The sequence below is a fragment of the Lepidochelys kempii genome, chromosome 3 (genome assembly GCF_965140285.1).
Source record: "Lepidochelys kempii isolate rLepKem1 chromosome 3, rLepKem1.hap1, whole genome shotgun sequence".
Classification (NCBI taxonomy): domain Eukaryota; kingdom Metazoa; phylum Chordata; order Testudines; family Cheloniidae; genus Lepidochelys; species Lepidochelys kempii.
The window spans coordinates 122,530,720-122,554,550 of NC_136382.1; the positions used below are offsets into that span (position 1 = coordinate 122,530,720).

Consider the following 23,831-nt stretch of genomic DNA (forward strand, 5'->3'; position numbering starts at 1 on the left):
GAACCAAAATAATATATTTTTTCCTGATTGTTTACTTTGTGCCTGTGGCTTAAGTGTGTGAATATTAAGTTTTGCTGTTTCCCCATTTTATTTTATTTTATTTTATTTTTTATTTTTAAATTATAGATTATCTTGATCAATTTTGGGTACTTTAATACTCTTAGCACTTATTTAGTTTTAGTATACTTTTATAACATTTGTGCTGTGAAGTTTAGTTTTAATGAAAGCTTAGATTCTGAAAACTTGTATATAAATGATTTATTTGGGGAAATTTTTAGTTCTTTCCCTTCCAAGTCATCACCATCTGGATAAATGCTGTCATCTCAAAAAGAGATAATACTTAAGTAAAAATTGTTTTATATTTGTTTCATCAGGTGACTGTTAGGAGTCCATTCACAAACGTTTACTGTAGAAATAATGGCATATTTCCTTTAAAAACTCTCAGTTTAAATTGAAGTCAACTTTGTGTGCTCTTTAGAATATTTGTCAGAAATATTTGTCAAAAACTGTGGGATTACTTCTGTTTCTCTTTTGAAGTGGTAGTTGAAAAATGTTTACTGAATCAAAATTACAAAAGTGAATATGGCTTGGATTTCTGCCATAAGACAGTTTAAAAGGTGAAAATGTGATGAAGGAGAATTTCTTTTCCTGACTCACTTCTTGGCCTTATCTTTACAACTTCGTTTCCTTTTCTCCTTTCAGAAAAAGTTGGCATGTACAGAGGAGTTTTGTGGCTTATATAGCTCATTCTGTATATCAGGCCCGGCTTTTTAATTCTAATACTGATTGCTTTCATTTTGATAGTGATCTTGCTTGTTAACTTTTATTGAACACCCACTAGTAGGGCATATTTGGGTAGATGACTTGGGTGGTAGGAGCTATGGTATTCAGTACCAGATTTTGTATATTTTTCAAACTTCTTCCCCAAATCTCTAGTTGCCTCCTGATTAACTTTTTAATATTCTGATCTGCTTGAGTTCCACCCAGAGCCCTACATTGTAACTACTTAACCCTACAGAGTAATTATTTGGATGGTAATGTCTTTGGGTCAGGGACTGTCTGGGAAATATACAAAATTGTGTGATAACACTGTTGCAATACATTAAACTTAGGAGTAAGTTAAGGTGGCAATGCTTATGTTACATTTCAACAGTAACTTTTACAGACCATTGCTAACTTATATAAATCTTTTTAAATAGCTGATCAGCCATAATGGCTTTTCACTTCATTTTAAAGATAAATTTCAAGGCTGTTTTCTCAGTGGTAGAGTCGGAGCCTTTTGGTGTGTGTGACATAATATCTAGGTTCTGTGAATTTATTTTATTGGAAGAGAAATTAATCAAAGAAATTTTAAAAAGGGCCACATCTAAGTATCTCTGTGTTCAGCCAAGATGGAGACTGAGTGTATTCAGCCAGTGGATGTGAGTTAGCTCTTATAGAAAAAGAACAATGCTACAGATCTAAAGTAGATTGTATGGACATGGAAGCTGACCCAAAGACAGGGCTTGAAAAACAGTTTCTGGGAGAGCAAGAGTGGAGGAGTTGGTAGCTGGCCAGCACACAGTCTGGACAGAGTGGTCAGGGAGCATACTGCTTTCAAGAGATGAGTGCAGTTCACTTTTCTTGTTTTTATCTGTGACTAAGCTGAGAGTACTTAAGATTACTGTTGCATAAGTCATTTCTCTCAGACATCTGTCCCCAGAGGATGAAAACCCTGTAACCTCTAAGAAAAGGTGCTGAAGGATAAAGCATTTCTGTAATCTAATCCTCCCCCCCCCCCCCCGAATTTAGACTGGGAGATGGACAAAGCTATCCTCTCCCAATGAAATTTGTTGCCATTAAGCTGTGATGTGTGAAAATAAGGTGAGAAACCCAAAGGCTAGGGAAGAGGTGAGAATCGGCAATGGTGTTGGTCAAAATGTACTAGAGCTTAAATGGTATAAAGCATGATTTTACTTTTGGGCTTTATTTATGTGATAACTGTTAGTTCAGCTGGAATCATTAATCAGACTAACTGCGCTATGTTGCCTATCAAGGTCAAATCATCCCTTCAGTGGTTTAGGATTAAATCTCTGGATTTTCTCTTGAGATATAAAAAGTTGTAAGGTTGTTTTTTGTTTTAAGGAGGGGGAAGGGACAAGTAGAAGGGGTGTTTAGTGTCATACATTAAGTGTGGAAAGAGTTTGTTAAAAATGAAAGTTCTGCAGCCTTTTCTAAAGATGGACAAAACTCCAATTTCACCTGATCCCCTCTGGAAGTTTGTTCCACAGCCAGATACTCTCAAATGAAAAGGTTTTGTCCCCCAGCATGCATATGCTTTGAGCTGGACTTCATGATCTGCATTGTCTCAGAAGAGTACATCTTCCTTGGCAATTCATAGATTGAATAGAACATTCGTGTGGGGGAGAAAATACCAAAGAAGCCCACCATAGTAGTTTTAACTTCAAAAGGGGGAACTACACAAAAATAAGAGTGAAGGTTAAATGAAAATTAAAAGGAACAGTCACAGGAGTGAAATGTTTGCGGGCTGCATGGAAACTTAAAAAATACTATTATAGAGGCTCAAGTTAAATGTATGCCCCAAATAAAAAATATAGTGAGAGGACTAAAAAAAGGTCTATGTATAAATAATAGAGTAAAAGAGGTCGTTGGAGGCAAAAAGGCATCCTGAAAAATTTGGAAGTTTCAGATCCTACTGAGGAAAGGAGTATAAGATATAAAAAGTTGTAAGGTTGTTTTTTGTTTTAAGGAGGGGGAAGGGACAAGTAGAAGGGGTGTTTAGTGTCATACATTAAGTGTGGAAAGAGTTTGTTAAAAATGAAAGTTCTGCAGCCTTTTCTAAAGATGGACAAAACTCGAATTTCACCTGATCCCCTCTGGAAGTTTATAAAAGATGGGAAACAAAGGATAGAAATAAATGGTCAGTTTTCCCAGTGGAGAAGGTGAATAGCAGTGTCCCCCAAGAATCTGTACTGGGACCTGTGCTTTTCAACATATTCATCAATGATCTGAAAAAAGGGGCAAACAGTGACCTGACACACACAGTTTGCAGATTTTAAAAAAAATTACTTAAGATATTTAAGTCCAAGGCAGACTGTGAAAATTTACAAAGGGATCTCACAAAAGTGGGTGACTGAGCAACAAAATTGCAGATGAAATTCAGTGTTGATAAATGCTAAGTAATGCACATTGGAAAGCATAATCCCAACTATACATACCGAATAATGGGGTCTAAATTAGGTGATACCACTCAAGAAAGAGATCTTGGAGTCATCGTGGATAGTTCTCTGAAAAATCTGCTCAATGTGCAGCGACAGACAAAAAGAAAAAAAAGCTAATAGAATATTAAGAACCATTAGGATAGACAAGTCAGAAAATATCATATAAATCCCCGGAACACCCACATCTTTACTACTACATGCAGTTCTGGTCCCCCATCTCAAAAAAGATATATTAGAATTGAAAAAAGTGCAGAGAAGGACAACAAAAATGATTAGGGGTATGGATCAGCTTCCGTATGAGGAGAGATTAAAAAGACTAGGATTCTTCAGCCTCGAAAAGAGACTACTGGGATGGGAGGATATGATAGAGGCTTATACAATCATGAATGGTGTGGAGAAAGTGAATATGAAGGTTTTATTTTCCCCTTCACATAACGCAAGAACCAAGGGTCACTGGGTGAAATTAATAGGCAGCAGGTTTAAAACAAACAAAAGTACTTCTTCACATAATGTACAGTCAGTCCATGGAACTCATTGCTGGGGATGTTATGAAGGCCAAAAGTATAACTGGGCTCAAAAAAGAATTAGATAAGTTCCTGGAGGATAGGTCCATCAGTGGCTATTAACCAAGATGGTCAGGAATACGACCCCATGTCCTGGATTTCCCAAAGTCTTTGACTGCCAGATGGTGGGAGTGAATGATACTGGATTGATCACTCAATAATTGCTCTGTTATGTTCATTCTTTCTGCAGCATCTGGCATTGGTCACTCTTGGAAGACCGAATACCGGGCTAGATGGACAATTAATCTGACCCAGCATGGCCATTCTTATGTTATGTTCCTATGAAATTTGGTGTCTAAAGTAGATGGGGCTTGGTCTGTTAAAGGTTAGGCTTTGAAGGCTTTGAAGGTTAGGACTGAGGTCTTAAACTGAAATTGGAACTGCACTGAGAGCAAGTGGAGGGACAGGAGCACAGACGTGATGTGTTCATGGCAGACTGAACCAGGTAAGGAAGTGGGCAGCTGCATTTTGAACCTGTTCGTTGTTTTCATGTTCACTTTCAGATACAGTGAATTACATTCATCCAATCTGGAAATAGGTGCATGGATTATTGTGGCCAGGCTCTCATGAGGGAGCAAAGGGTGGAGCTGGAGATGAAAGAAGGCATTTTTAGACACTGCTGCTATCTGATTATCCAAGCTTAATGAGGAGTCAAAGAGAATCCTGAAGCTTTGCACCAATTTGATGAATGGGGGTTGTATGCCTTCAAAGTAGGATGAGGGAGATGATGTGCTGACTAGTTTTCAAAGCATTTCCTTCTGCAAACTAGCATCATTTCAGTCTTTCCTAGGTTGAATTTGAGTCAGGTAGTGTTGATCCAAGAGCTGATCTCTTGAAAACAGTGGGTGTGGTAGCATGAGTGGAGAATTAGATATACAGTTCAGTATTGGAAGCTAAGTCCAGGATGTCTCTTTAGCTATTCTAGTCTCATGTAGCTGTCAAAGAGAAGCAGAGTTAGTAGGGATCCGTGAGGGCCTTCAAGGAAGTTACCAGTCACCACTCTCTGGGTTCTGTTGAAAGGAATCATAGAATCATAGAATATCAGGGTTGGAAGGGACCCCAGAAGGTCATCTAGTCCAACCCCCTGCTCGAAGCAGGACCAATTCCCAGTTAAATCATCCCAGCCAGGGCTTTGTCAAGCCTGACCTTAAAAACCTCTAAGGAAGGAGATTCTACCACCTCCCTAGGTAACGCGTTCCAGTGTTTCACCACCCTCTTAGTGAAAAAGTTTTTCCTAATATCCAATCTAAACCTCCCCCACTGCAACTTGAGACCATTACTCCTCGTTCTGTCATCTGCTACCATTGAGAACAGTCTAGAGCCATCCTCTTTGGAATCCCCTTTCAGGTAGTTGAAAGCAGCTATCAAATCCCCCCTCATTCTTCTCTTCTGCAGGCTAAACAATCCCAGCTCCCTCAGCCTCTCCTCATAACTCATGTGTTCCAGTCCCCTAATCATTTTTGTTGCCCTTCGCTGGACTCTCTCCAATTTATCCACATCCTTCTTGAAGTGTGGGGCCCAAAACTGGACACAGTACTCCAGATGAGGCCTCACCAATGTTGAATAGAGGGGAACGATCACGTCCCTCGATCTGCTCGCTATGCCCCTACTTATACATCCCAAAATGCCATTGGCCGTCTTGGCAACAAGGGCACACTGCTGACTCATATCCAGCTTCTCGTCCACAGTCACCCCTAGGTCCTTTTCCGCAGAACTGCTGCCTAGCCATTCGGTCCCTAGTCTGTAGCTGTGCATTGGGTTCTTCCGTCCTAAGTGCAGGACCCTGCACTTATCCTTATTGAACCTCATCAGATTTCTTTTGGCCCAATCCTCCAATTTGTCTAGGTCCTTCTGTATCCTATCCCTGCCCTCCAGCGTATCTACCACTCCTCCCAGTTTAGTATCATCCGCAAATTTGCTGAGAGTGCAATCCACACCATCCTCCAGATCATTTATGAAGATATTGAACAAAACCGGCCCCAGGACCGACCCTTGGGGCACTCCACTTGATACCGGCTGCCAACTAGACATGGAGCCATTGATCACTACCCGTTGAGCCCGACAATCTAGCCAGCTTTCTACCCACCTTATAGTGCATTCATCCAGCCCATACTTCCTTAACTTGCTGACAAGAATACTGTGGGAGACCGTGTCAAAAGCTTTGCTAAAGTCAAGAAACAATACATCCACTGCTTTCCCTTCATCCACAGAACCAGTAATCTCATCATAAAAGGCGATTAGATTAGTCAGGCATGACCTTCCCTTGGTGAATCCATGCTGGCTGTTCCTGATCACTTTCCTCTCATGCGAGTGCTTCAGGATTGATTCTTTGAGGACCTGCTCCATGATTTTTCCGGGGACTGAGGTGAGGCTGACTGGCCTGTAGTTCCCAGGATTCTCCTTCTTCCCTTTTTTAAAGATTGGCACTACATTAGCCTGATTGGAGCCATTGTAATGCTCTGTCACCTATTCCTGCTGTGTCATGTAAATGGGTTAGCAGTATCTTGTGATCCTCAGTTTTTAATACAGTAGAGGGTCCACTATTGTGAATATGGAGATCTTGCCTGTATCCATGGTCATGTGGAGGTTGTCCTTTAGTGCTGCTAGAGCTGTCTCTGCTGTGCTCTGAGGCATCCAGGAATTGGCTGATGTCACATGTTGTAGAAGGTTGGTGATTACTGCTTTCTCAATTACTTTTCCCAGAATAGGAGACTGGAGACAGGATGGTAGTTGGAGATGTCTCCTTGATTGAGTGATGGCTTTTTGAGGGTTGGGCAGGTTATTGTCTCTTTCAAGGAGTTTGGTAAGTGTGCTTCACAGAAGAAGACATGTCCTTTACTAGTGGGCATAGTATTTCACTGTCTTTCACTGCCCAGGAGGCACATGGATCTGTTTCACAGGTTCTAATATTCTTCATGGCTACTTGAGTTTCTGTAAGTGTGACGAGACTGAACTCTGTCATGGGAATAGAGATGGATAATGCAGTCTGGTCAGCGTCCAAGGTCTTAGTTGATTACTTGGTTTACTGTGCAGAATAGCTCTGTCTGCTGTGATTCTGCTGCATTGATGGCAGAAGAGTAGAAGACACTTTCTGCATCCTTTACTGCATTAGCGTAATTCTGTAAGAATTATTTGTGCTATTGGTGGATGTACATCCTGCAAGATATTCTGAGCCATGCTTCAATGGCTGCCATGCTTCAGCAGCCCTCTCTCTGTGCTCCAGGACAAACGTTGCTTCAGGTGGCTTTACAGGTTTATTGTTCCAACCTCTCTTCTCCTCACAGGGACAGAGTAGTGATTAGAAGATCTTCCAGTCCTGGAAACCTGGAGCATCACATCACTCAGTCCTGCAGCCCTATTTCTCCCCTTCAACTCAAGTCAGTAGTGGGCTTTCTGTGCTGAAGTTGGGACATACGATGGTTCTCAGTGCTCCAGTTCTCACTAGCTCTTATGAGGAAAGATGAGTAGTGGACGTTTCTCTCAGGCCCTTATTCCAAAACATGAGATTTCAGTTGTCAGAGTTCCTCCTGTCCCCTCCCTTTGCTTTGAAAAGAAAAGAAAAAATAAAAAGAAGAAGAAGCCAGGAATGTTTTCTGCCGCAGGGATTTACCTTGAGCTCCAATCCTTAGTCTGCTCATGACACTTTTTCTTTTTCCTTTCTCAAACAAATTTGCTCATTTCCACCCTTCATTCTCTGACTCCTTTTTACAGACTCTAGGTAGGACAAGAAAAACTTCCAAGAGGACCATTGTAACACGTGGTCTCTGGTGGTGATTTAACAAGGATGATGATGAAACAATGTTCATGCTTCATTATATCTCCTCACAATTGTATGCAGGTAGAAAATAGTTTTAATATGCTTGATAAGGCTTTAATATGATTGATAATATGCTTGATAAGAGGTAATAGTATTTTACCTCTAATTGAGCATGTTATTGGCTTCTTTAATGCAAATTGTGTCACAGATTTGTCATGATCTCTGTATTTTTCTTGGCCTCAGAGGTATGTGTTTCTAATGTGGAAAATATTAGTGTCCTAGGTTTTCACATACAAACTGCTCAGAAATGCTGGATACAGAAGGCATAGTAACTTTATTTTGTATTTATGTTTGGATCCTTCATGAATGAGAATCTTTATTAGGAAATATTGAATAGCCTATTGTAATACCCTAAAAGGACATGCTGCAGTTTTGCATAGGAGGCAGTAGTAGAAATTTATCCCTGGGATGTACAGGGCTGTCACAAACTTTGCATATTTTTTGTTACTCAGGCCACTATCTTTTCATGAGTGTGCAGTTTGAAAGTTGCATAGTATATAATATTATTTTATTATTTATTTGTATTAGCATAGTGCTAGGGTCCCCAATCATAGAGTAGGACCTTGTTGTTCTAGATGCCGTACAAACACAGAACAAAAAGAAGGCCCTTGCCTGAGGGGGCTTACAATCTGTTTTTCTCTTCATACCAAATAATTGAGTGTATTGCTGCCATTTCATAAAATTCCAGCATCTAAAAAAAAATGAGTTAAAGATTTGTTCGTTGCTTTTTACTGAAGGTCTTCAGAGAGTTGTTTGTACTTTTTTCCTTGAGATTTTTTTACATTGTTCTCTCAATGCTGCTTCTATACCGAGGTCTCTATTGTCCACTTTGTGTAATGTTTTTGAAACTTCCAGAAGCTATTTACAACAGCAGTGTGTGAAATGCACATCTCAGTGACTGTTTTCGTGGATGGTTACTCTAGCTACTGTAGTATAGTCTGCTAAAGTACAGTCACCAGATCTGAATTTATTATTCTGCACCTAAAGTTTAACCAGTTGATCTCTGTAACTGTGATTGCTTGTAGGCTTTTGTGCCACTTCTGAGGAGATGTGCATTGCTACAGGTTGGCAAGCATTGGCTGACAAAAAGCTGATCTAATGTACATGCTAAATGTTTATCTTGTTATAATTTCTGTTTTCGTGAAACACGATTTAAGTAGGACACTAGTTTTTCTCTTTAAATAGCTTATACTCTTGTATATTTGTTATGTAAGATAAATATTGTCAGCCGCTTGTTTCTGTAGTGTTTTTCCTACCAACAAGAAGAAAACCTGTCACAGAAATTGTTAACTTAATATTTTGTTCAGAGACTTTCTTTTGCAGTTTGAGTGAGTATGTGAAAACAGGAACAGCTTACTCAGCAGATCCTTACTCAGTTCCAATTGTAGGGTCACCTATGCTACCCCTTTTCAGCTATCCTAAGCAACCACAACTTAGTCTTTGCCCAAATCCAAGGTGATTATCTGTTGGCCAAAGAACACGCATAATGTAACAACAAAAACGATTTGACTTGAGTATTTGAGAGGATAGAGAGGAAAAAACAGAACAACAACAAAAACCAGGATCAGTGGAAGCTTAGCTGTATGGAGAGGTTAGTGACATATTTTAATGAGGCTACAAAATTGAAGTGTTAATCATTTGAACTGTGGAAAACAGAAGGTGAAGTTACAGCTGTTTTAACCCTTGTGTAGTGTCTTCAGAGCAGTAGTATGTTGAACAGAAGACAGTTATGGAGTCAATGAATACAATGATTAAGGGAGGGAGAACTGTAGGAAATTAGTGTGAAAGTGAATATGTTGAACAAGTGCAAGGCCAGATATTGCACAGCGTGCATTAGAAATTTTTTAAAATAAACAAAATCAAAGATTAAGCCAACTAAGGAAATAAAGGGTGTGATAAAATGAACAGCTACTAAAGAGGCTAAAATATACTGGTGGCAGGCTTACAGAAAAAAAATTGATGCCAAATATTACTTAGGAGGAAAGTAGGGAGTACATAGCTTTCACACCTCTTTCAATTTACACAGCACCTGCCTTCAGCTTTTATGGACAATGTTTCTTATCAATTTTACTCTAGATAATAGTTCAGATTTAGGGATTGGGATGCATAGATCAAAAGCATTGCTAAAGTTTCAGGAGGGTTTGAAAAAAAAATGGGACTTTTCCCCTTTTTAATCGCACAATAAATAATCCATGATTTTTCCAGAAAATAAATAGTATATGATGTCAAGGTATATTCTAGCCACCAAGGCAGAACACATTATTTCTCAAAAGCTACATAAATTTTGTGATTCCAAAGCCTTTTATCCATTTCAAAAAGTATCTTTTAGTCTACACAAAGGCCTGAATTCCCTAATACCATCATAAGTGAGTTATAGAATTTTCCACTAGCTTCATTAATGCCCCAAATCTCAGCTTTTGTCATATAAAAGTTTTTATGATGCAGCTGCCATTCTTCTTCCAATGGAAATGGCCATTGGATTGCCCTAAATAGACATATGGTGCTTTAATCTAATTACCATTTAAAATTAAGAAAAGAAAATCAGACTGTTTTATAAAAGCACCTTTACCATCCTCCAATAGATTGATGATCCACTTTTGGTTCATCAGTCATGAATTTTCTTAGTAGGAAGTAACAGAAGCGTATAGTGTCTCACTGGTACATTTTCAAGAGCCAGATCCCATGGTTTTCATATGGGCGGTGGAACAAGAGCCCTATGAGGCTAGTATTTTATTTTTTTAATGAGAAGAAAGAAAATCTTTTGTAAAGATAAACTTTAAAAAGGAATATCCCTTCATTAAAATTTCCATTTAAACATGAGCTGGAAATAATTGGAGAGGAGAAGTGTAAGGGAGGCGTGCTGCATTTGCTATAATATCTAAATAAGGTTTTAACTTTACCATCAGTGTTTCTACCTGTATTTGTCCCCAAAAATATGTGAAATCAAAACATTGAAAATATTTGACTTTTTTCAGTGATAATGAATTATAAAATTTTATGTTAGATCCCTTAACTTCTCAGGTTCTTGAAAGTATATATAGAGAGAGGGATAAAGATAACTGATACAAGTGCACATTGCTGAATACTAGTTGGCCGTCACCGGATAATTTGACTCCTGCAGGTATATCAGGGGCACCAAAAATTAACACCAAATGGCAACATCTAGTCTGTTTATAATTTATATACTTCTGAAAAATTATATATATGTACTGTACTGTAACATTTTCTTGTACTGATACTTGAATCCTCCTTGCTGATTTATAGAAAATGTTTATTGTTGGTCTTAACAGCTGTGGAAACCTACCGTTTTTTCCTAGCAAATAACAGTTGATCAGTTTAGATCACACCTTGATTTATGTTTGCCAGGGGTCATTTTATGAATCCGCAAGCTTCATGTTTAGCACCCTTGGCCTTCTTAAGTGTTAAATGTAACAGAGCCATTCATTTTATAAACAGCACATTGACCATATGTCAATGTTCTGTGATAGTGGTAACTGTTTCTTTTAAGCAGGAGTCTTGCTGCGAGAGTTTAGCTGAGGCTCTTGGGACTTGTCTAGGTTAGAGAAATGTGTGCCATGTAACTAAACTGGTGCAGTTACCCTGTTCAGATCCTTAAAGTAGGCAGAATGCACTCGTGCATAGTGAGGCTTGCACTGGCACAACTAAGGGCTTGTCTTCGCTGCAGAATTAATTTGAGTTATGACTCGAGTGTTGCCCTTAACTTGAGCCCCATCCACACACACAACGCCTTACGTTGCTTCTAATTTGAGTTGGCTGTCCTGTGAGGGGAATGTTGGCTACAGCTCAAGTTATCACAACTCTTTCACAACCACTCTGAGTAGGTCAATCGTTATTTTACTGTGTGGATCCTGCTGTGGGTGTACATGTGCCTCAGGTTTTTTTAATACGTGTCTGTTGGGGTCACAGATGCTTTCTGTGATACTTCATGCTCCTGTGCAAGGGCATAGCGGCCAGGACCCTCTGTCAGCGTCTGACCAGTTACTCTCTTCAGAGACCTTAAACTTGTTCTTTTCTATTCAAATTGGTGAAGAAACCTTGTCTTCACATTGTCAACTAAGGATGTTTCTTAAAAGTGGTGGGGGAGAGAAATGATCAGACATACCGCACGAAGTATAGGCCATGATAGAAGACCTGCCTGTTAAAGGAACATAGCTCTTTAACCAGAGGATAGACTAAGTGTGGCAATGTAGACGTAAATGATCTACAGAAATCCATACAAATACCAGTGCCAGTTCAGCCAGCAAAGTTGAACCCCAGTCATGTGCAACCCCTGTCATGCAGGAGTGTGCTATTCTGCTCCTGGGACAGACGCCGGAGTGCCAATAAAGAAGCAAACCCAGGTACTCCAGGGGATTCCCATCTTCCCTCTCCAGTCTGGCCACCCCAAGGCAACAGATTTGATGGGAGTGTAGAAAGTCATGCTGGAGCTGTTTTGAAGCCTGCTCCCTTCCCTTCAGGAACTGTTTTATCCCTTTCCATCTGGCCTGAGTTACTGTCACAGTGGAAAAATGGGCATTAGACATCATGCCCAAGGCTACTGTATACATTCTATGCCCTCCTGCCTACCTACCCTCTTCCCCCCACTGTGCCTAGGGGACCCTCCTCATGAGAGCCTCTTACAAACAAAAGTGGCCTCATTGCTTAGTCTAGAAGCTGTAGAAGAGGTGCCGCAGGAGTACAGGGCAAGAGACTTCCAGTACCAAAATCACAAACAAGAAAGTTGGTCTTCATCTTATCCTAGACCTGAGGAGACTGAACAAATATATATTCAAATTCAGGCAACACTTATCTTCATCCCATTTCTCCAGCTCAAGACTGGTTCGCAGTTGTTGTCTTAAAGGATGCGTACTTTGGTGTAACGATCTGTCTCACCACAAGAAGGTCCTAAGATTCATAGTGCGGGCCCAACCATTACCAGTACAAAGTACTGCCATTCAGATCCTCTGTGGCATGAAGAATCTTCACAAAGTGCCTAGCAATAGTGGTAACACACCTAGGAACACAGGTCATTCGTGTCTACCCTTACCTGGAGATTGCAACAAGCCTAGAATGTGCCTTTTCTCTCTCCTCTCAGCTAGGCCTGTGAGTGAGCTATGAAAAATCATCTCTTAGCCTGTCACAAATGAAAGAGTTCATAGGACCCCTGATCAACTCCAGTTCAGCAAAGGAATACCTTCCTGAAGACAGGTTCCTGTCCATGCTATTGCTAGTGTTGGGATAGAATCAAATCTCACTATGCCACTATGGATGTGTCTGGGTCTGCTAGGCCATATGTTGGCATGCAAATATGTGACGCCAATTGCCAGACTTCACCTGTGCCTGCTCCAACTCTGGCTTAGGGCAGACTGTTCCCCACCTAACCATCAGATGGACAAGGAGCTTGTGGTTGCACCTTGCATCATCACAGAACTGAGATGGTAAATGTAACTCAGAAATATGCATGGAAGAGGTACTATTCTCTGTTCCCTACCTGACCATAATTAATTATGAACACATCAGGCACATGTTGGGGATCCCACCTGGATCATCTGCAAACGCAAGGGACCTGATTCCCAGAAAACATGGGACTCTTGGAGTTTAGCTGTGGCTATCCGCTAATCAAACAGCATGCACAAACCTCTTAGGACACCAAAAATCCAATCTTGTTATTAAAAAAGATTAATTTTATTAAAAACAAAAAGGGAAAAAATACATCTGGAATTTAGGCTTTTTGCTAGATCTTAAAAGAAACTATTACAAAAATTAAGCACCCAAAATAGCTTTTTTGGGGGTTCAGCTTAAAGGTTACAAGCAAACAAAAGAATCTGGCCCGTGCACAGGAATAGGGTTCATATTCACACAAATTTTAGTTAAAATCTTACCCTGGTGGAGTGAGTGGAATGTGATGGGGAGCAGGGGGGTGAAATACTTCAGATCCTTGGAGTGAGGATATAATCACTTTTTTCTTTTCCTGGGACTCTTATTTTATCATACACAGTTTTAAATGCAGTGAAATTAACATTTTGAATGCCTTTTCCTCTCATGGAACAATTACTAGTTAATTTCTTTAGACATCTTTTATTTTTTCGTGGCAGTCCTCATTGAAGTGTAAGTATATTTTGCATTCCACATTATTGCTTCACATCTGACCCTGTCATGGTAGAAGAGAGCATTGTTCCACTCTTTCTCATTAACCTGACAGATGGTGACTTAAAAAACTGGTTTTGTTTTGTTTTTTGCTTTCAGACGTGTATAAAGAAAGCACTTGCTCTACTATCTGTTTCTATTAAGCCACAGTCAGATTTTGAGGTATGTTCAAAACAGTTGAATTTTTGGAAGTAGGAAAATACCTGTATATTTTCCTAGCAATTGTAGGAGTCTCTTTACATATAATGTAGATTGTGGAAATCAGTGTCCTACTATGTGAAACTCTCTTCTGTTCTAGAATAAAATTTACTTTTATTTTTTTCCCTTGCAGCCTCCCCTTCCTTGTTAGCTGAGGGGGCATTTTGCACCCAATCCGCTAAACACTTACACACTTGAGTTACTTTACCCACATGAGTAGTCCTATTGAGCTGATAAATTATAACTTTTTCATTATATTGCTTTCTTAAAAACACTATAATGCCTTGTGGCAAATGACATTTTTGCACATTTTATCAAATGGACTGTGTACGGAACAGTGAAATTGCTGTTTCAAATTTACTGATAGTGTAAAAATGAAACTTTAGTAATCACATTATATATAACTGTAAATGATATTTTACGGATTCGTGTTTTGGTTGAAGCACACAAGTATCACATCGTTGTAATTAAGTTTGAGATATTGTTTAGGCTAGTCCGAATCCAACATCATAGTGAGTGATGGCATTGCTGCAGTAAACATTTGGATGAAATTATTGTAGATGTAGAGCCATGGTGGAGCAAATTTTAAATAATGATTAAATAACTTTTTAAAAAAAATAAGATTGAGGCTTAAATTATTTGATAATTTGTGCTATTGCAGTTGTAGATGTGTAATGAACTAGACTATTTTATAAACAAACCTAGTATTTCAGTACGACTACTTGTAGGATATTTTATTTGAATTTTACAAAATTGCTGTAGACAAAAACCAACTATAAAGTTATAACAGTTAAACTATAGCCCTAATGCTGCACTTAAACAGGTAAGTAAACTTACTCGCATGAATAATTCCATTGACTTCATTGGGATTATTTGTGTTTAAAGGTAAGCATGTGCATAAATGTTTGCAGTTTCAAAGGCTAAACATATAATTAAACTTTTCTTAGTGGCATATACTCCTTGTCACTTCAAAACCAAATTGCTTCTGTATTAACAATGAAATGTTGTTTAGATTTTTTTTTTAGTAGGTTAGCAAAGTTATTTTGAACTTTTTTAATACACAAAGGAAAAAAATTCAAAAATAGCCTGAAGTTAGCCTCCTTAGCATATTTTTAGGCACTGAAGGGTGGGATTTTTCAAAAGCACTAAATGATTTAGGTGCATGAGTCCTACTGATTTCAAACTGCTGATTCTGATGGAAGGATATAGATTGTAGGGACATAGCCTGATTGAAGCTTTCTTGACTTGTGATAGTTCAATATATCAGAATGTAGTGTAAGTTACAGATATAGCATGGTCTATTTGCAAATGGATTTAATGGTTTAAGTTTGTGGTGGTCTTGCAGTAACAGTTTTAAAGAAGCCCTGAATTGGTCTTTTTCAGCATAGATGATCATTTTAAGTATGAAATTTGTTAGTAGAAAAAATCTCTATGTAAAATCTAAAATCCTTCTAATAATTAGGATTCTAATCAAGAAGTATAAAACATCCACTTCAGAAATTTAAGACTATAAAATGGGAAGAAAGTAAAGAACTAGCAATGTTACTAAAATATATATTTAAATAAAAATCATTTATATTTTAAAAATCATTTAATTTTTTTATCATTTTTGTTCACCTTGTGTAGGACTTGATTTTAAAAAGCAGTTTCCTTTTTTGCATCTGCAAATGGTTGTGCCCTCAAGTATTAGTAATTGTCATTTTAACTAACAAACTTGCTGGTGCAGAGTAGACACATTGACACCTATTTGTGCCAAAATAGTCTGCATTGAGGCTGAGCTGAAAATCAGGCGCTTCATTGTTTGTTATAGGTGTATTCAAATACTGCCACAAGATTGATGTCTCCTCTCTTGAAAATATCTCTTAATTTCACCTTCATCTTTAGATTGCTTTATGATTTATGCAGTATTGAGAGTCTATCATCATATGAAAATGATCTGATCTGTTGACTTCTTCATGTTTAATTGTCTGTTTGCTAGCCATGCGATTCAGTGTTAGGAGTCATGCTTATTTTCAAACCTATTTCTGCAGAATTTGCATGCTGATGTTGAAATAAATGGCCTTATTTCTGTTTTTACAGTAGAACATATACATGAAAGCATATTAATATTGTCATTATGGTAGTACTCAAAGTTCCCAGTTATAAGAGAAATAGCATGTTGCTAGCTGTATACAAATATAAGAGACAATCATTGCCTCAAACTTCTTATTTTAAAGGCAAAACATAGAGGGGTAGGGGGATATGGATAAAATAGTGAAGCCCAGTGATGAGAGCGATGTTAGGCATATAACAACAGTTATAGCCAACTAAGATACGTTCAAAGAAAGTTTTAAGGTTGCAAAGTCAAGCTCTCAGAATTTAGGTATTGCCAGAATTAAGGTTCCTTGTGCAACCTTCATTTGGCCTCCTTGTGTGTATAAATTGATAATCTTGTTACGTGCTCACTTAGTGTTTTGTTTTCTACAGGATCTTTGCATCATTCAATGAATAGATAGGTTTCTGAAGATAAATAGAAATTGAATAACTATCATGAGAAATTTCAACTTGAACACTTAATATGTATAGGTTTTATACCTTTTAAAGACGAGATTACAAGTTTGGTAGTTAAGGTAATAGTATTGATGTGATATACTTCTACTTCTGTAAGACATTTGTGTTGGTACCGCATCATAAAACAAAACTAGAAAGATAAAATGAACATGGCACAGATTAAATGGATTAAAAGTGTTTCTAGTGGGGATCTTTTCTTGGCCCTACACTATTTAACATTTTAAATAATGACCTAGAAGAAAACATAAGATCATCACTGATAAAGTTAGCAGATGACACAAAAATTGTGGGAGTTGTAAGTAATGAAGGCAGGTCACTGATTCAGAGGGATCTGGAAGATTTGGTAAACTGGGTTTTAATGTGGCTAAATGTATCCATCTAGGAACAAAGAATGTAGGGCGTGCTTACATGAAGGGGGACTCTATTTTGGGAAGCAGTGACTCTGAAAATGATTGGGGTGGAGGAGATGGATAATCAGCTGAACATGAACTCTGTTCTATAGATATTGATCCCAAAGGCACAAAGAGTTAAAGGTGTTTATAAACTCTCTCACTGTCCCAACACTAAACTGTGATAGATAGGTTTGGGGTTATTTTTAAACAGAGCCCTTCATTACTTGGCAAACACACAAAAACATTCATACAAATTGAAAGTTTATTAGTTAAACACAAGAAGTTAAAATAAGCATGTGTATTGAAACTGTGGTTGAGTGATTGTGCAAAATGGACAGCAAGACTCTATCAGAGTCTCTTTCCTTTTGGAGTCAAAATACCAGTCTCTTATTTTCTGAACAACCTTTCTTTATTGAGAAGGAGGAGGTTAATTTTACTCTGTCCTGATGAGAAGGGCATTCACTTATCCTGTTCATAAACAGACAGATGCAAGTTGGACAAGAGACAGGATAGAAAAGATGGGTAAAATATGGCTTTTTGGAACATTGCACTACTGGGTAGTTAGTTATGAGTGGATGGTTTGGGTGGCAAGTAAACCATGACACCTGCTGCTTGAACGTTGGTTAATTACGAACTAGTCAGGGCTGTCATCTGGTTGGAACTTACTCTTTAAACAAGGCAGTTTTGAATGATAGCGGTATAGGTGACTTCAGGATTCGATGAAAAGCCAAGAGAGTGAGACAGTACAGAAGGAAAAGAATAGTGGAGCAGAAAGTAAAACAAGGGAAGGGAAATGCAATACAGGATATTGTGTGCCTTTGCAGTGCTGCTAATTAGGTATCCCCATTGGTGGGCTAAGGACTGGATGTCATGATGATGTGATGACTTTCAGTGCTCCCAGGTGAAAACAAAGTTCCTTAAACAGGAGCAAGACAATCCTCCTTCTCAGAAAGAAAGTCATTTAGATGAGTCAAGATGAGCGAGAAGAGTTGTAGTGCTGGCAGGTATGGGGATGAGATAGGGGAAGATGAGATGAGATAAGGTGAGCTGGGATGCAAGTTGGGACAGGAGATGAGAGAGAGAGAGAGAGAGCTGAACTGAATGGATCTCTTTTCAAAGTCTCTCTTTAAGAAACCCCAAAAGGGAAAAAGTAGGCAGCATAGTTCAACCCCTCCCCCCCCATTATTTTGTCCACCAACTGGGAGTAATATCTATCGCACCAATTTTGGTCTATTAACTTCTGGTTCCACATCTTCTGTTTTTTACCAAGTATGATTTGAACAGTCCTCAGATTATATCCATTTGGCCTTTTTGGTTTAGACTAGTGGTTCTTAAACTTTTTGGTTTTGCGGACCACTTGAAAATTGAGGAGGGTCTTGGGGGACCACTTAATGATCTTTCCAAATGTTGTTTGTACCATTAGCTAACTATTGTAAAGAACTTTGGAGAAAAGTGCTCTATAAAAAAACCTGTAAAGTAATAAACGTTTTTTGTTCTACAAATAAAAGCACACAACTCATATTTTAATATCAGTAGTCTTCCCTTTCTGATGCAATGGATGTGCCCTCTCTCCCCTGCCACTTGGGGCTGGGAAGATGGGGGGGTCTTTCCCCTGCTGCGGGAGCCCCCGAGCTGGAGCTGGGAAGGAGGGGGGGATCTCTCCCTGGCAGCTGCAGCCCCCAAGCTGGGGCTGGGAAGGAGCAGGGTCTCTTCCCGGCATCCGCAGCCCTGGAGCTGGGGAAAGTTGCCTCTTTCTCTGGCCACTGCAGCCCTGCAAGTCCCCAATTCCCCCCACCCGCTCTTCTCACCCCACTACCCCTACCACCTATTCCCCCAAGGCCACCACCTCACCTTGCATGTGCATCTTCTCCAGGGTCCAGGCGCCTAATTAGTGGAGTCACGTCTGTGTGGCTCCACTAATTAGGTGGGTGGTCCTTCATTCTCTTGTGTGCGGTTGCCCAGGCGCGTACCTCAGGGAGAACTATCTGCAGACCACCTGAATGGAGCTTGCAGATCGCAGGTGGTCTGCGGACCACAGTTTGAGAACCTCTGTTTTAGACTAATCCAACATTTTGTGTCTGGTTCTCTTGCGCTTGTTATTACATTCAGCATTGTAAACAGCTTGACCTATTTTCCCTCGTTATTGTAACATCTTATGAACATTCACATATTTTTTTTTACATTTGAGCTCACAATAAGGATACGCTCTGTAGGCCCAGTAGTCACAACAACTCACAGTATAACACTGTGGCCAAAAGGGCTAATGAATCCTTGGGATGCATAAACAGGTATCTTGAGTAAGCATAGAAAGGTTATTTTACCTCTGTATTTGGCACAGGTGTGACCTCTTCTGGAATACTGTGTCTGGTAGTGGTGCCCACAATTCAAGAAGGGTGTTGATAAGTTGGGAGAAGGTTCAGAGAAGAGTCACGAGAATGACAGAAGGATTAGAAAACATGCCTTACAGTGACAGACTCAAGGAGGAGCTCAATCTATTTAGTTTAACAGTGAGAAGATTAAGGGGTGATTTGAGTAGTTTGTAAGTACCTGTGTGGGAAAGAGATATTTAATAATGGGCTCTTCAGTCTAGCAGAGAAAGGCATAACATGATTCAATGGGCATAAGTGGAAGCTAGGCAAATTCAGACTGGAAATAAAAGGTGTGAAATTTTAAAGGTGAAAATAATTAACCAGTGGAACAGCTTACCAAGGGTTGTGTAGGATTCTCCATCAGTGACAATTTTTAAATCAAGATTGGAAATTTTTCTAAAAGTTATGCTCTGGGAATTATGTTGGGGAGGTTCTATGGCCTGCTTTGTACAGCAGGTCAGACTAGATGATCACAGTGGTTCCTTTTGGCCTTTGGATCTATGAAATTTGGCAAAATTATAAGCAACTGAAAGTGGGGTATTTTATAATCAAAAGTGTCAGGAACCATTAACTACAGGCAGTGTTACTTGTTTCACCTATTGTAATATTTATATTATGGAAGCCCCCAAAGACCAATTGGGATTGGGACCACATTGTGCTGTGCTCTAGATTAACGTGGGCCATGATCCAGCAAACATGCATGTGTTTAATTTACTCCCATAAGTAGTTCCATTGAAATCAATAGGGCTGCTCACAGAGGTAAAGCTAAGCATATGTCTAAGTTTACAGGATTGGGTTAGAGAAAAGACAACTCCTTCTGTGAAGAGCTTGTGCTTGTCGTCTTAGTTCATTTTAATGTGTTTGTGTGTGTGTATATGTGTAATATATATATACAAGTAATACTTCAAAAGAGCTGGGAAGATGTGTATAATATATGAAGCTATCCCTAAAAATCAAGGTAGACTTAAACAAACAAACAAAAAAACCTGTTAACAAGCAAAATAAAACCTGCTATGAGGAGGTAACTATTTTCATGCTACAAGGAGGAAACAAGAGACTGGGCCAAGAAGAAACTTATTTTATATTGAAATTGATGGAATAGGCACTGAACTTCCCTCTCCCTGATGTGTGAGTACTGGACAGAGTGGAGTGCTTCCCTTGATGGACTTAGGCAATGCCTCTGAGAGGTAATGGAGTATCAAAGTGTAGTGGAGGACTGGAGTTGGCCAGTGACCAGTTTAACTGTGGTAGTGTTTAGTAGTTCAGTACGTTTTTTGAGCCTTGCTTAAAATCATCCATCCCTTATTTGATTTTTGGTTTCTGACAATTTTTTCTTACACATATATTTTTTTTAAAATGCCGAGTTCTCTTACCTGTATAGTAGACCTATATGGTAACTTTTGTTATTTCCAGTAAAAGTTTTCTTATTGACATGTATGACAAGTACTACATATACACTGCACAAAGGATGGTAACAAAACTGTGCATTAGTGGAAGGTGAAAGCAAACTTGCTGTGTTTACCAGCAAGTTTGCTGGTAAAAAGAGTTGTTACATGGGAGCGGCAGGAAAGTAGAGAGTTGGGGAGGTGACATATTAATGGGTGGGCTTTCTAAAGTAATTAGCAAATTTTTTTTAACTCCCTATTCTGACTTTCTTTTCCCTTGTTCAGACAAGAGTGCAAGTCAGAGGATGTTGCTTGCAAGATTTCTGAATCTGAACCTGAGGAATTATCAGATGAAGCCAGTGCTGACATTTTCTATGGGACCTCTCCTCCTAGCACACCCCGACAGATGAAACGTATGTCAACAAAGCACCAGAAAAATAATCTTGGGAAATCTACTAGCCGCTCCACTTTGAAAGGTATGTGACTTTTTTTTAAAAAATCTGTAATTTAAAAGTAGTAGTAGTAGTATATGATATTTTTTTGTAACCATTCAGTAGTCTATGAACTTTCATAGGTCCTTTTTATAGAGAAATATAGATTTGCAGTAATTCCCCCTTTCTATTTAATGTACATTGGGCAATAAATCATAGCAGCCATTGTATATTCACAATTGCAGTTCAGTTTCAGACAGACCTGTTTACCTTCTGGTGGTCAGCAATCAAAAAAGCAGTTTTTGTAAATTGTACAGACCATTTAGTTTTGTTACAGACCATTTAGTTTTATTAATTTTTTATTCTAATAACAAACTATAGATACTGGGTAACCACACTAGTAAATGTACACACAGGTACATCCATTGTTACAAAATTAATAGGAAAATACACTGGGAAGCAAGCAAGCATTTTGAGCAAAATTATTCAACTTATTATACAGTTTCAGTGAATGATGGACAACATTTTTTCTGTGCATGATATAATGCAATTTCAGTCAGAGACTAACAACCAGTTTCTTTGCTATTTGTTGTTCTATTAGGTTCCTCCCACCCCTTTTACTGTAAATCAGTTTTACAAGTAGACTTGGTGTTTGCACATATTTCCCGGGAGGGTATTGCACAGAGAAACATGGGTTCAGAATCATGGAAGTTCCCATTGGTATGGACTACATGAGAATAGTTGATTATTAGGAAATGCTGGTCACTTTTGTCCAAGTTTTCTCAGTGAACTTAACAGTTCTCTTCTTACCTGTGTGCATAGAGCTATCTGCTTCCTGGGAGCTCTCCAGACCTGGGTTCCAGACTTGCTGGTCCTTAAACTGGCTTGCAGGATCTCACTGAATACCAGTGTGTCATTAACAGAAGTAAAAAGAAAAGGACTACTTGTGGTACTTTAGAGACTAACAAATTTATTTGATCATAAGCTTTCGTGAGCTACAGCTCACTTCATCGGATGCATTCAGTAGCTCACGAAAGCTTATGCTCAAATAAATTTGTTAGTCTCTAAGGTGCCACAAGTACTCCTTTTCTTTTTGCGAATACAGACTAACACTGCTGCTACTCTGAAACCTGTCATTAACAGAAGTGGCTTTCTTGGAACTGTTCTTATCTACTGATTCTTTTACTACTATATACTGAGCTATTTTAAGAGAATGGAATCCTATTACCTGGGTTCAGAATAGTAATAATTTTCAAAGTTGTTGCCTGTAATATTAAATTGATAGCATTTTATAATATCAGGCAGCCAGACATGCTTTTCTCATTATACTTTACACTTTTATACCATCTTCCATTCAAGGATCTCAAAGGTGCTTTACAAACACTCATCTTTAAAGTGAGAAAATTATTAAAGGGACACTCTTCACTTTAGCCAATTTAAGAAATTGAATTAAAAATATTTTCAAATGCTTGAGATTCTGTGGTTTTACATTTACACTATCGTGTTTCTTTAATTGTTCCCCCTTTTTGCTGTGTGAAAGATCCACACAAACTAGGAGAAATTGACTGGCTATACAGTGAATTTAACTATATAGAAAGAGCTGTCAAAGACACAGCATAAACAAGTTGATAAAAAAAAAAACAATGTCCCGTAATCATTTATAATATTAGGTAACAACAGATACATAAGTAATGTTATCTGACAACAATAGGTAAACATTTTTACCCAGAAGTATTTTTAAGTTGATGATGTTCTTTGCTCATGTTAAGTGTCATTAGTAGTCAGACTTCTGATAGAAAACCTCATCAGAACACCTGCTCTACCGAAAGTGCCACTTTACCTTTTTTTTTTTTTGTTAAAGTTTGTGGTGTTCATATTGGTGGCAAAGTTTTGTTAAAGCTGTTTTAAGAATAATGATTGGTTCATTGTTGTTGTCATAAAGAATATACCTACAGTTTTTTAGAAAAGTTAGAATGACGTCTAGTAAAGTTACAGTGGTGGCACAACTGCACCAGCTGACATTTGTTTTTAAAGCAGTTTTTTTAGTGTATATATGAAATCTTAACACTGAATGTATGTTTACTGAAAGGATTGCTTTGCCAGAATATAGTATAGAAAAAAAGGTAAATGCTTTAGCAGAATCAAAGATATACACAGTATTCATTGAATAATTGTGGGAGTGGAGCTGTCTAATGAAACTATTCATAATAATGGAGTATTTATACTGAACATGTTCCAGAAGTTTTGATTCCCCACTATTTTAGGCATCTTCTGTGTAAGGTCATCCTTACAGTATCATTCCCAAAAGACCTTTTCTTTACAGTAGAACTTAAGAGAAGGCACACTGTATCTGTTGTTAGCTGCATAGTCATTTGAGCTGTTAAACTCATTTTACTGGGTTTTAATTGTGCCTTTTTAAACTCTATTTTGTGAAATATTAAAGCCTGTCTAATTTTGCACATAGCAATTTATCAATAGCTTTTCTTGCCTTCATGTGATTTTAATACCATGGTAACAAAACTTCAGTCTCTGAACTAAGAAAATATAAGTCAGAGTAACTGCAGCTGTAGTTCATAGCAGTTTTGGTATATTTTAGGGAATTGAAATACCAAGAGTATATATCCGAGGGTTTGTATCTTTGTGAGAGAGAGGAGTATTATATCAATTAAGACAAATTTTCTTTTGTTGGTTAACTTTATCTATGTTCGTAAAGTTCTGCTAATAGATTTCAAGCTGTGTAGAGTGAGATCTGTCGTGT

At 38.4% G+C, this 23,831-nt stretch overlaps 1 protein-coding gene across 5 annotated transcripts in view; it reads left to right on the forward strand.

Moving 5' to 3' along the window:
- The window catches only part of MAP3K4 (mitogen-activated protein kinase kinase kinase 4), a 144,594-nt gene that overhangs the window by 11,580 nt on the left and 109,183 nt on the right, over positions 1 to 23,831 (forward strand). For 4 of the 5 annotated variants that reach the window (XM_073337847.2, XM_073337848.2, XM_073337845.2 and 1 more), the window contains exon 2: positions 20,928 to 21,118. In XM_073337847.2, the coding sequence (XP_073193948.2) occupies positions 20,928 to 21,118 (191 nt within the window). Of the gene's footprint in view, positions 1 to 3,974; positions 4,230 to 20,927; positions 21,119 to 23,831 lie in introns of all 5 variants that reach the window. The other variant, XM_078852214.1, reaches the window with a different exon arrangement.